Source organism: Haemaphysalis longicornis, unplaced genomic scaffold, assembly GCF_048455015.1.
Source record: "Haemaphysalis longicornis isolate Haplotype H1 unplaced genomic scaffold, Haemaphysalis longicornis Haplotype H1 scaffold_1, whole genome shotgun sequence".
In the NCBI taxonomy this organism is placed as follows: Eukaryota; Metazoa; Arthropoda; class Arachnida; order Ixodida; family Ixodidae; genus Haemaphysalis; species Haemaphysalis longicornis.
Window position 1 is genome coordinate 461583727 of NW_027526203.1, and position 12181 is coordinate 461595907.

The following is a 12181-nucleotide window of genomic DNA, read 5'->3' on the forward strand; positions in this document are numbered from 1 at the left end:
GAAGGCTGGCACCAGCGGTCATGACGACCAACGATTGATTGATTGAAGGGTTTTACGCGCCGACGCAACGCAGGCGATGAAGCGCGCCGTAGTGGAGGGCTCCGGATTAATTTTGACCACCTGGGGATCTTTAACGTGCGCCTAAATCTCGTGCACACTGGCGTTTTTGCTTTTCGCCTCCATCAGAAAAGCAGCCGCCGTGGTCGGGAATCGAACCCGCGACCTCGTGCTCAGCAGCGCAACGCCTTAGCCACTGAGCCACCGCGGCGGGTCCAACGAAAGAGAGTTAGAGATCCCCTGAATGGTATTCGAAGAGTCTCTTTACTAGTGGTTCTTGATTGCTCGCTACCAGAACGTTCCCATCGCTGGACCAATTCTTGCTTCAAAGGCACAGAAGTTTGCTTTTCCTCCTGGGATGAGACAACTTGGATCCCAGCGGAGGATGGATTCAATGCTTTAAGGATTGCCACAGCATCCATTACAAAAGTGTGGTCGAGGAGGCTGCCTCCCTGGGTGTATCTGCGAAAGAAGAGTGGCTGGTGACAAAACTTCCCGAGCTGTTAGTGCGCTTTCAAGAAAAGAATATTTTCAACGGTGACGAGACGGCGCTCCTTTACGAGATGCTGCATTTGAAGACACATGCACTCAAAGGGGACCCGTGCGTCAGTGGCAAGCGCAGCAAGGTCCAGGTCACAGTGTTTTTTGTGCCATCATGGACTGTAGCGAGCGTCTGAAGCTTTTCGTAATCGGAAAATCGAAGAGGCCTCACTGCTTCAGAAGTCAGCCCATTCTGGTCCGCTGTCAAAATAACAAGAAAGCGTAGATGTCTCGTGATCTGTTTGAGGAATGGCTTCTAGAGTTTGATAGCGCAACGGAGAAACAGGTGAGGAAAGTGGTCTTGCTTCTCGACAGTTGCAGTGCGCACAATGTCAGCGTGACGCTGATGTCTGTTGAGCTGGTGTTTCTTCCCACGAACACTACGGCAGGTCTGCAGCCAATGGATGCTGGTGTAATCGCGAATTTCAAGGCCCTCTACAGGCGTCACATGCTCGAATGGCTTATTGGAAAAATAGACCACGGGGGATTGTCAGAACATGCTTGCAGTCCGGACCTCCTGTCCTGAAGCTCACCATATTAGAAGCAGTGCAGTTTGTGTACAGTGTGTTGTGAGGTGAAGCAGGCCACAATAAAGAACTGCTTTAGACAATGTAGAAGCTTCTGAGGAGAATGCTGGCGGAGCACTTTTGGAAGACTTTTTGAATGCAGCCAACGTTGCTGCTTTGTGCAAGGGGTCCACTGATGCTCTGTGTAAGGGGTACACTGAGCAGCTCCATTGCCAGGGAGCAGCTGTCAAGACAAACAGCTACACTGAGCGACTTGGGAAATAGTGATGAAGATGACGGTGATACAACCACCCCGGCGATTCCCATGTCTTCACAAAGTACCCTGCAGTCCATCCAGTCACTGATCGGTTGCATGCATGCCAAAAGACTGCCACACCCGTACGGGCAACAATGGAGCAATTTTATTCCGTGGAAAAAAGAGAAGCAGGTTGATATGACAAGGCTGTGTTTTAGGGCAACTTCCCTAATGCCTGCCCAGGATCACACGCGCCAGCACGAGTGCTGAACAAAACTGCCCTGATGTGAAGCCTTTTCCTCATATACATATATCCATATACTGTACAGTCGAATCATGTTACAACGAAATTGACGTTTACGAGTGGTAGTGTAGGCCCACGGCGCATGTTTTCAATGAAACTAAGCGCCCTGAACGTATAAAAAGCTACAGACGGCTGGCATTACACTTATTTTATCTTAAAATAAATCATCAACCCCTGCCTCACTGAGCGGAAATTTCGTTGCAGCGAAAACAAGCCTGACAAATGGTTCATTGTGGCAAGGACTTTGTTGCATTGACTTCTATGGCTAGCTGACAGGAAATATTTCGTTGAAGTGGAAATTTCGTTGAAGCGGGGTCCGAGTGTAGACAGTTAGTAACTTGCGCTTCTTACATCCCTCCTCTCAAAACAAGGGAGCGATTTGTGTTCCTTGGTGCACTTGTGGCCTGTGTTGGGAAGCATTAGCTGCAAGTAGCAAAGCAGGCTCTTGCCACCCGCCTTGGCGGATGGTGGCTCACCGAGTGTGGACGAAAGCGAAGGGCTTGTCCCGTGGCTGGTGCAGCATGGTGCTGCTGTGGGGGTTGCCTGGCTGTGGTAACCGCAGCGACTGCAGCAACAGGCTCGTGATGCAGCGCACTGCCAGGCACTGCACCGCCACCCGCTCTTGCTCGTCCTGCGTTGCCGTGGTTTGCAATCAGTTACTCGGGGTCCCTCATCGGCCAGCCTTTTCATCACTATCGTCATTTTCCGCAGTGCAATCACGCTTATACTTAAAGGGAGAGACAACCGATTGTTGTGGAGTGCCTATCCTCTAGCTCATATGAAAGCCAGTGCTTTATATATAGTGGGGCAACTGCAAGGAATTTCTAAATAAAGAGGCGGAAATAATTTTAATCTCGCACTAAAATTTTTGAAGTCTGAAAGGTGGCGCCATGCAGTGCCTAACGTGACATTACCGTATGTGTCCAAACACCTCAGCTGGTTTCAACGCATGATTCAAAAACCGCACAAAAAATAGGAAAGGTTGCACATTATTGTTGTTTCAGCCGAGGAGAAGTTTTTAAATACCTTTTCTAATCTCACGTCAGCTAAAAGTGTGTTGTGCATGGCCCACCGTCATGGTTGCCAGCACTCCTTTTGGCGGGCCACGTATGGCTGGCAGATCCAAAAATTCTGATTTCAAAAGTTCTAGGGCGCTATTGGCAAAACTGTTTCGCGTTAAGGTCACTCCCTTTCATTTGGGATAGAGAGAAAATATATTCAGCAAAAATCGGTTGTCTGTCCCTTTAAAGTTAAGGCTGTTTGCTGTCTTTCCAAAGGTCAAAAAACTCCTAGATGACCTGGCTGGAGGATAAAAAATTGCGCCCACCTCCCCGTGAGGGGAAACCTGTGTAGATGCGACACATCGTGGGGTTCACTTGGTGTTTCCGTTAGATTGATTCTGAAATCGCGTGAAACGTGTCGGGAACGCGTATGATTATTATGTTTTATGATTATTATTATGTTTTATTGGCCAATCTTGGTCAATCTCTCTAAGTGGTATGCTTGGGGCTTCGCTGTCGCAACGACCTTTACTCCATCATTGTTGCTCTAAGTGGGAGCTTCTTTTCTTTTATTGCAAGTGTTAATCATTGCCCCATCATGCGTTGTATCAGTAGCTTCTTGACGTAGTTTGAATGAGTCAATTTGAATGAGTCAAGGATATAAGGCGCGTTCGTAGCATTTGATTCTGTCTCGGTTTTGTGGCGCAGTGGGAAGAGCACCATGCACCTCGCGTTCTGCCCACAGGGTCGTGGGATCGAAACCGGGCGCCGCTAACTATTTTTTTTTTTTTATAGTGTAGGGAGAGGGGTGTGGACGGACAATGCCGTATGGAGGGACAAGGCGAGTGAATGAGATGCAGTCGCATCTAAAACTCCACAAAACTCCACAGCCACAGGCAGTGGGAGCACATGACAGCCAAGCTGTCCTGTTCTAACTGCATTTGCATTCCTGTCACACAATTTACTGTTTATTTCTATTGTTATTATATTTTTCTTTATATTTTTTACTCTTTTTTTTTTTTACATCTTCGCTGTGGCGTACGAACCATTACTGCAGTGAAGCGGACTTACGGGCTGATTGATTGTAGGGTTTAACGCGCCGACGCAACGCAGGCGATGAGGCGCGCCGTAGTGGAGGGCTCCGGATTAATTTCGACCACCCGGGGATCTTTAACGTACGCCGAAATCTCGTACACACGGGCATTTTTGCTTTTCGCCTCCATCAGAAAAGCGACCGCCGCGGCCGGGAATCGAACCCGCGACCTCGTGCTCAGCAGCGCAACGCCTTAGCCACTGAGCCACCGCGGCGGGTAGGACTTACGGGCTGCCGTTGAAGGCCGTGGTTGGCACTCAATAGAAAAATTACTTTCTTTCTTAAAACAAAAAGTACTCTGATTAAAGTTCCTGAAATAAATGCCCTTTATACACCCTTTCAAATGAGCCTAAACCTGTAATTTTACATGGACCGCCGAACTGTGTGATAAGCATCTGAACATGAGTAATTTTGCAAATTTTTCAAAGTTTATGTCCTTACCGCACTGAAACTACCTGCTTTCAGGCTCCCACATTTTTTTCTGAACTTACCATCAGTAATATAAACAAAATATGCCACTGTATTGTGTCTAGAAAGGTTTTAACAGCTGTAAAAAATGTGTAAAAATCGCTCAGAAATGCCATTTTGCTTCCCTGCAAAGCCCACTTTAAAACTCACTAGCAATGCATTGTAGTAAGGAAGCACACTTCTTTTTGTATCACCTGAAATTATTTCACTTTCCCTGTACTCCGTGTATTATTTTATTTTTGTGGGTTTTTTTTCTCTCAATGTAGGTTGTCCTCACCGCCACGGTTTTCAAATTGTTGTAAAAGACAGAAAAACTTTTTCTGGCCAGAAATCGGCTGCAAGAACAAATGCTGTAGGAAAGTGATCAACCACGAATATTTATACTAGTGTAATCGGAGATGGTCGAGCAAACTCTCTGGGATGTTCGCTGTGGAATGACCCTTCAGTACACTGCTCCAATATTTGATTGTGAGACAAGTTTATAAATAAGGCTATTTAAAGTTGGAAGTAATCTTCCTGAAAAAGAAACATGCCAAGCGCAACGCATTCTTGTACCTCCGATGACTCCTGCTCCCCAGATGGAGAGCTGTTCAGCACACCCAGCAGTGCCATCCAGGTCTCTTCAAACTGCTGCCGCGAGATCCAGCCTGCAAGAATGCGAGAACACACACACACACACATTTGTACAAATATGGCAGTTAAGCCTTTTTTTTTAACTGAGTAAGCCAGCTAGACAGCAAGCAAGCAAGCAAGCAGCTTATTTTGAAGAGGGCGCATCTGCTGCGCAGAAGAAGATGGGGAGGAAGTAATCCACAAAGTGATCACAAAGCTGGCAGCTAAGCAAGTGTGTGTTTGAAAACATGTTGCCATTGGCTTTCTTTCTTTTGCCATTTTTAATGCCTGGTGCCTTCTTGTTTGCCCTGTTCACTTTTCGTGCACTTCATAAGCATTTTTTTAAATAGCCCTATGCACTTTCGCTTTGCTAACATCGTTTTTTCAATGATTTTCCAAGTTGTACTTCCAGTAATGCTTGCTATTTGTGGGGACCACATTGAAATCGCGGTTAAAATGGTGTTAACCGCGTGAAGCGGTGCCTGCAAACGAAAACGTGGCGCGCATTAATCGTCTATGCGAGCATCAGCGTGAACCACATGGAGCTTTTCTGCATGCAAAAATGTGCCTCGCAAGCCACAGGCGCGCTGCCGCAGCCACGGAGACCACCCGCGCAATGCAGGTACAATCGAATCCTGCTACAACGAAATTGACGGACGTGCGAAAAATTTCGTTGAAGCGGAAATTCGTTGAGGCGAAATCTGCCCCAACACACCTCGGAAGGGCAAGAAAATAGCCCCGCATATTATCCGCATCATTGACAGCATAATGCAATGTTTACAATAAGGATTCATGCGCAATTGCGCCGTGCTTATTTGGATAAGAAACGTACGAATGGTTATCTGTTTCTGCCTGCACATAAAAGAGCGCGTTACAGGAGGGGGGTGGGGGGTTGGGATGTTGAAGAAATGCAGTTGCAAAACATATTACTGCACAGCAAGGCATATCTCTCGAGCTTATTACTAGCATTGCTTGGCTGTCAGAAGCCCCCCCTCTCGCTCGTGGCAGGCAGGAGGGGTGCCGTTATCTTATCCACCATGTAGTTCCTCCCAATAGGCACGGCGGCAACTGACCTTAGCAGGCAAGCCGCGTGCGCTTGCATTTTATCGCCAGCACGCACTCGTGTCTAAGATAGGCTGACGCGGGTCCAAGACTAAACAAGAAAACATTATTTTTGCGTTTGACTTTGAAGAATTGTAGAAGGAAAACTGCAATGGCAGCTGCTCACAACACATTCGCATGATTTCAACTGGCTACGGATTGGCTGTAGCTTCAGCTTGGTGAACCGGGCCCGCCGGGCCTGTGCCTCATGTAAAGATGGCCAGCCACATCGTTATCACCAGCAAACAATGGTGTCCACCTATGAGTTTGTTTTTGTTTTGGGTGGTCGTGTGGGCGCACAGCGCCCGTTTTCGGAGAAACCAAGCACCTTAAATGTATAAAAAGTTGGAGATAGCTGGTGTTATGCTTATGTTATTGTGAAACAAATGTTCAAACCCAACCACAATGAGCGAAAATTTCGTTAAAGCGAAAGCAAGCCAAACAGATGGTTCGTTGTGGCGAGGACTTTGTTGTATTGACTTCTATGGTTAGCTGACGGGGAATTGGAAATATTTCGTTGCAGCGGGATTATACTGTAGCGTCAGCAACCGCTTGTAACCTCTCGCTGAAACGCAACACAAGGGGCAAATAAAGTTGTTCATGCAGGAAAAAGAATCCCACCTCCCCTCGCGGGAACCCCTGTGTAGATGCGACGCATAGGGGGTTCCGTTGTTGTTTCCGTTAGGTTGATTCTCCCATCGCGTGAAACGTGCCGTGAACCCCCTGCCGCGGCTATGACGCAGCACAATCCAACACAATCCACTTTAATCCAATCCAATCCAATCCAATCCAATGCAATGCAATGCAATGCAATGCAATGCAATGCAATGCCCTTCGCGAGAGAGTGTTCGCTATCGGAGAGGAGAGGGGGTGAGCGGCAGAGAGCGCAGCTGGCGCGGCGAGGAGAATGGGGGAGGGGCGGACAACGCCGACGACGATGCCGACGCCGGAGAGACAAGGCGAGTGAATCAGATGCTCTGCATCTAAAAAAAGCTGATAATGTGGACGAAATTTCCATTCCGCCGTAAAACATCATACTCTAAGAAAGCGCCATCAAATATCTCCCGCAATGGTAAGCCTAATCGTCTCTGGCGGGGCCAGCTGGCATCCCCGAGCGCTTCGAAATGTTTCGAAGCGCTTCGAAAGTTAAAAATGCATGCTAAGAAACCAAACTAAGAAAATGCCGAGCGCTCGAGTGTGCGTGCCTCGTGACGACTGCCCAGCGTCCCCTGCGCACGTTTGTCAAGCCAAGCACACCCACTTAGGGAGATTGGCGAAAATTGGCTTTGAAAAAAAAGAAAAAGTGTTTGTTGCAATCGTGGTAACACTTGCTCGGAACAAGAGAGAGACTCCAACATTCGCAGTAATTGTGGCAACAGTTGCTCGAAATGAGAAAGACGCGTCATAGCGTACGCCCCTCCAAGGTGATGTCCAGAGATTATCACTTCCAGAAAATCATGAAAGAAGCTCACAGCTCACACTTATAGCAATACAGTGGAATCTTGATGACACGATTCTGGGTGATACGAATTTCGGGATGACGCGAATTTCTGAGAAGCCCTGGCGAAAATAAAAATTGTTTGCAATGGGAAAAATTTCGGCTGTTATGAACGGTCCTGCACGGCCCGGTGGATGATATGAACGAGCCAAAAGGCACCCGACTGCCGAGCCAGCCGTGCGAGCAAGCGACGGCGTCAAAAAGGTACTCTCCCCCCTCTTTGTTCCTCTTTTTCCAGGAACGGCCAGGCTGTTGTTTTCTGCTCGTGAAAAAGTGCCACAAATGCCCTAGGTGCGCTGACCCTGCCGCGGAACCACCCGCACACTGCGCGCGGCGCGGCCAGGTGGCGGCAACACGGTGGCGGCTTCGACCGCGAAGTTGTGCAGGGCGCTCGAGCGACCGCTTCTAACTGCTCTTTAAATTGCCGCTCGAGGCACACACAAAGTTGCTTGTGCGGAAAAGGAGCTGATAATGTAGGCGAAAATGGTGCTATAAAACATTATCCGTGCCACTAGGGAAAGTGCCTGTGAAATATCTGCCTGGGTGGTAAGCCTACACATCTCCGGCGGACATGGAGGAAAGAAGAGGTTCCGGTGGAGCCAGCTGGGTGGCTGTCTCGAGCGCTTCGAAACTGCCGTCATGAGGCGTGCGCCTCCCCATTGGCGCAAGTCATCAGGCTCTTCCCCACTCCCACTACGGAGCACGTCGCGCGTCATTTTCTGACTGAGGTAGAAGCTGCCGCAGGCGCGAAATCGTCGACGTGGGCATAAAAATATTGCGCGCGCAACGCCGACGCACACGAATTGCCTGCAAAAACGCTCCATGAGGTTCACGCCTAGACTGTTGCGGTGTGTAGCGAGCGTGGGCACCGCGAGTAAGGAGGTGAGTGCATGCAAAGTTTTACACGCTCCCGCAAGGACTGCTCGGCAACATGGAGGTTAAAAAAAAAAGCAGAAAAACATCACGGATTTCTTCACGCGAAAGTAAGAAAAGAAATAAACGAAAACTTTTTTTAGTGCTCAATTTTTTGGTCTGTGTTAATTTATACGAATTTCGAATGATACGAATATTTATTGTGGTCCCGCGAGATTTGTATCGTCGAGATTCTACTGTAATGATAGAGTAAATCGTTGCGGCAGCGAAGAAGCAAATCGGCTGCAATTGTGGACTTAAACCTTTGTGATGGTTGTGAAGGTTGCGTGCAGCTTCACTATACACCTTCAAGTCTTATGCATTAGTGTGAGCTTGCTTATTTTTTTTTTTTATAATATTCATAATAAACTTGTTGTTTGAAATTAATACTGTCGGACAGCCCCATTCTTCCTCTATCATTTTGTACTTTACACTTTAGCATCAGTAATTTTCTGTGGCAGGAGAAAAATATTTCTTGGACTACCCAAAAACAACCGATGTTGCCACGGTCACAAAAGTGTTAAAGATCCCCAGGCAGTCAAAATTAATCCGGACCCCTCCACTACAGCGCGCCTCATCGCCTGCGTAGTGTCGGCGCGTAAAACCCTTTTCTTTCTAAACCTTATCCGTCTCTACTTGCCTCTCCTGTTGTCTGCTCCTACCAACCATTGGATATTGGCCAGGCTGGTGCGTGGCAATGGGCCGGTCCTAGAATGTGCTTCTGCCACACTTTCTGCCCAGCAAAAAATATCTCGTAGCCCCTCCAAAGCTATTTTTTCCTCTGTAGTCTCTTTGGGTCCCTGTAAATCCCCCTCTGTGGGTATAGATGAGCTTATTTAGAGGGCAGTAAATGAAGAAACCAACAGCCCTGTTCCAGCTCATTGGGCCCACCTGCTTGGTTACTTAAAGCTTATCGTCCTCCATCAATCGCTAACAGCGGCTTCGCCAAGTGCACCCCCTGTAACCGCAGCGCTGACCCACCGAGCAGGTTGACCCGGTAGATGTACTCCTGCAGCAGGTCTCGGTCCAGCAGGAAGTCAGCGGGGGGAGGCGGGACCAGGGTGTGCCACTCGCCGCTCACCTGTGGCGGCACCCAGTTCATCTGCCACATGATGGGCGGTGTGCGCACAAAGCTGTTCACCAGCGGCAGCCGGGCCACACCTACGAGCAACCAGAAGGCGCATCCGCACTCCATCAGTCGGACACCTTTCATGTCCACTATCACCTCTACTGGCCGGAAAACCCAAAATGTGGGGGTTCGCACTTTAAATTTGAACCTTATTAAGCTATGCATACAACTCTTTTCAATGCCCCTTCAAGGGAGCAGTAGTGGTATGAGAATGCTGAAAAAGTTACTACCTATGCCTGCAGTTCGTTATTATCTACTGGCTCGTAATTTCGGTTGGTATAACCCACAAAAATGGACGTGCAGCTATGCACTCTCCCATAGCCTTACAATTTCAGCTTCACAAGCTTCAATAAAACTTCTGCTTTAACACCTTCGCACTACCACTTGGCAGCCAATCATCACTATAACTAATCAGTACATTCTTTTTCTCATCACCATTTACTTTTGCGCACACTAGAAAGTGCAAAATATACAACAATATCACTTGATTAAAGCAAGGTTACTGTAGAGCTCAAGCCTGTATGATTGTCGGATATTTCATTGCATAAGGCATAATGTTGCGCAACTTTCAATAGTAATTGTAACAGCCAATAACCACAATGAACCTATTTTTACAGTCATTCAAATGATTAATTTTATTGGCTAAAGGATTCTTTTCAAATAACAGTCCAAATATTTTGTAACAACGAAACACCAAGACTACAAAACGTTTGTATAAAAAAAATTTTGGCAACAGTACAAGGGCTTATAACCGTGTTCTTGTGACCAACAGGTGCTCGAACGACCAACTAGCCAATTGCACGCACTCACCTTTTATGACCCTGTGCAGGATAGTCTTGATGAAGGTCGGGATGTGGTCTTCTTTGCTGGAATGTTCCAGCCAGCCCACAAGCTCAGCCGCATGAACACAGGCCTGCTGTACATGCACGTAATCTGTGTGCAAAGGCAGATGATATATGCAAGAATGTCAAGGCACCTGACAAAATCTACGGCGTAGTGCGCTGAGAGCAGCATTATGTAGATGCACTGACTACATGGCCGCACTCATGCAGATCCGTCCCAAAAAAAAAAAAAAAAAAAAAACTTGCTTCGTTTTACAAGAAACATCCTGAGAACTTTTCCCAGCATTCCTCCACCTATCTACGCTTCTTTACAAGCACTGCCAATAGGCATCTTTGCAACTGGCTAAAATTTGTTGCTGTCCAAAAGCAGCCAGCCCACAGCAGCTGCACTGAGACGTGTCCTTCTCTGTCACTGTGTTGCATACTACTTTCATGTCATGATGCCTTTCTTGCACTGCTATGCAAAAAAATCCGCTTGACAGTACTATTTCATGTCTCCATGAAAACAAGATCAACGAGCCATGATACACAGCTTGAAAGAGCACATTATGCAGGTCAAGCATAAATTAAGCCTCCTTTCCTCACGCCCTTTCAGCAGTCTGATATCTCACTTGCAGGTAAATACTGAAAAATTTGGATTCTTAAGTGGTGAAAAGATGAACCTGAAACTGGAATGAAAGGCTGAAGCAATTCTTCAGGCAGACTAATGTCAAAGGTGCGAAATCCCTCATCTACCAAACAGATGTACGAATGAGAGTTCTTTACTTATGGGAACGCTGGCTCAATGTTTTATAAGTGCATGAACACCAGAAAATTCGATGATTTCTGCCTTACTACTTATCAGGCACACCATGTAAGGGCAACCAGTACTTGGCAAATTATGTAGCAGTAGTGTAGTTCTTTGGGAATTTCCATTAGATCCCTCTACACCATTTTGCAGATAAGGACGTGCCTGAAAACACTGTGTGGTGCAGTTCGTATTTCACGTCATGAAGTCACAGCAAAGTAATTACCTTTTAGCAACCAGAGTTTATTCGCTTAAGTCAACTAACTGCCCTGCAGATTAATGCTAGCTTCCAATGCTTTTTTTCAGTAAAATATACTAAATTGACCCAATATTTAAATTCAAACAGAAACCCTCAACACTGTACTCACCAGGTGAGCTATCCATGGGCTTTCGGGGTGCCACTTTAACCGGAAAGCTTTTCCAACCCTTCACTGAAATCAAACAAGGCCAGTGCATTCAGTCAGAGTTCACTGTACCAGCGGAAACCACCGAGCCACTGCCAGAGAACTCACGGCGACTAGCAAGGTGGTAAATGGCTGTCGTGATGGAGCACACCCATGTGACGTGCTTCTGGAGGCCAATGAGCGATGACAGGCTTGGGCTGCTCAGCACAGCATCCAGGGCTAGCAGAAACTCCTCCAGGTGGTTGCAGGAAAAGTAGTCTGGAGCTTCAGTCATCCACCGGATGGCCTGCAAGGTGGACTGGCATAAATAAGCCGAGGGACACTGGCCAAACAAATGACGTCTACACTGCCGTGAACGCTGGCAGCTTAAAGAGGCCATTAAGACAAAATGCAGCTTTGTTCAGCTCACAAGAACCAGCCTTTTGTAACTGTGGGCTAACGTATGGGATAGCAGTGGACCCCGGCTAGCTTTGCTAGAGAAAGTGCAATGCGCCGAACGCTAGCCCCTGCGGAATCCGAAGACTCTCACGCGGGTTCAGGTGCTCACATGTGGTAGACAGACTCTGGCAATCCAAAGTGAGGCTTTATTGCCTGGCAGATACAGGGCCTATATACCAGACAACACGACTATCGCTTTCGGGGAGACAGTGGCTCCGTTCGCTCGCTCAAGC

At 47.5% G+C, this 12181-nt stretch overlaps 1 protein-coding gene across 3 annotated transcripts in view; it reads right to left on the reverse strand.

Annotated features, from left to right (window-relative positions):
* Htt (huntingtin) overlaps nucleotides 1-12181 on the reverse strand; it is a 133393-nt gene that overhangs the window by 29961 nt on the left and 91251 nt on the right. For all 3 annotated transcript variants that reach the window (XM_077687981.1, XM_077687982.1, XM_077687980.1), the window contains exons 42-47: nucleotides 11619-11796; nucleotides 11475-11537; nucleotides 10288-10410; nucleotides 9330-9509; nucleotides 4781-4872; nucleotides 2140-2294 (exon numbers count right to left, since the gene is read on the reverse strand). In XM_077687981.1, coding sequence (XP_077544107.1) covers nucleotides 2140-2294; nucleotides 4781-4872; nucleotides 9330-9509; nucleotides 10288-10410; nucleotides 11475-11537; nucleotides 11619-11796 — 791 coding nt within the window. The remainder of the gene's footprint in view (nucleotides 1-2139; nucleotides 2295-4780; nucleotides 4873-9329; nucleotides 9510-10287; nucleotides 10411-11474; nucleotides 11538-11618; nucleotides 11797-12181) is intronic.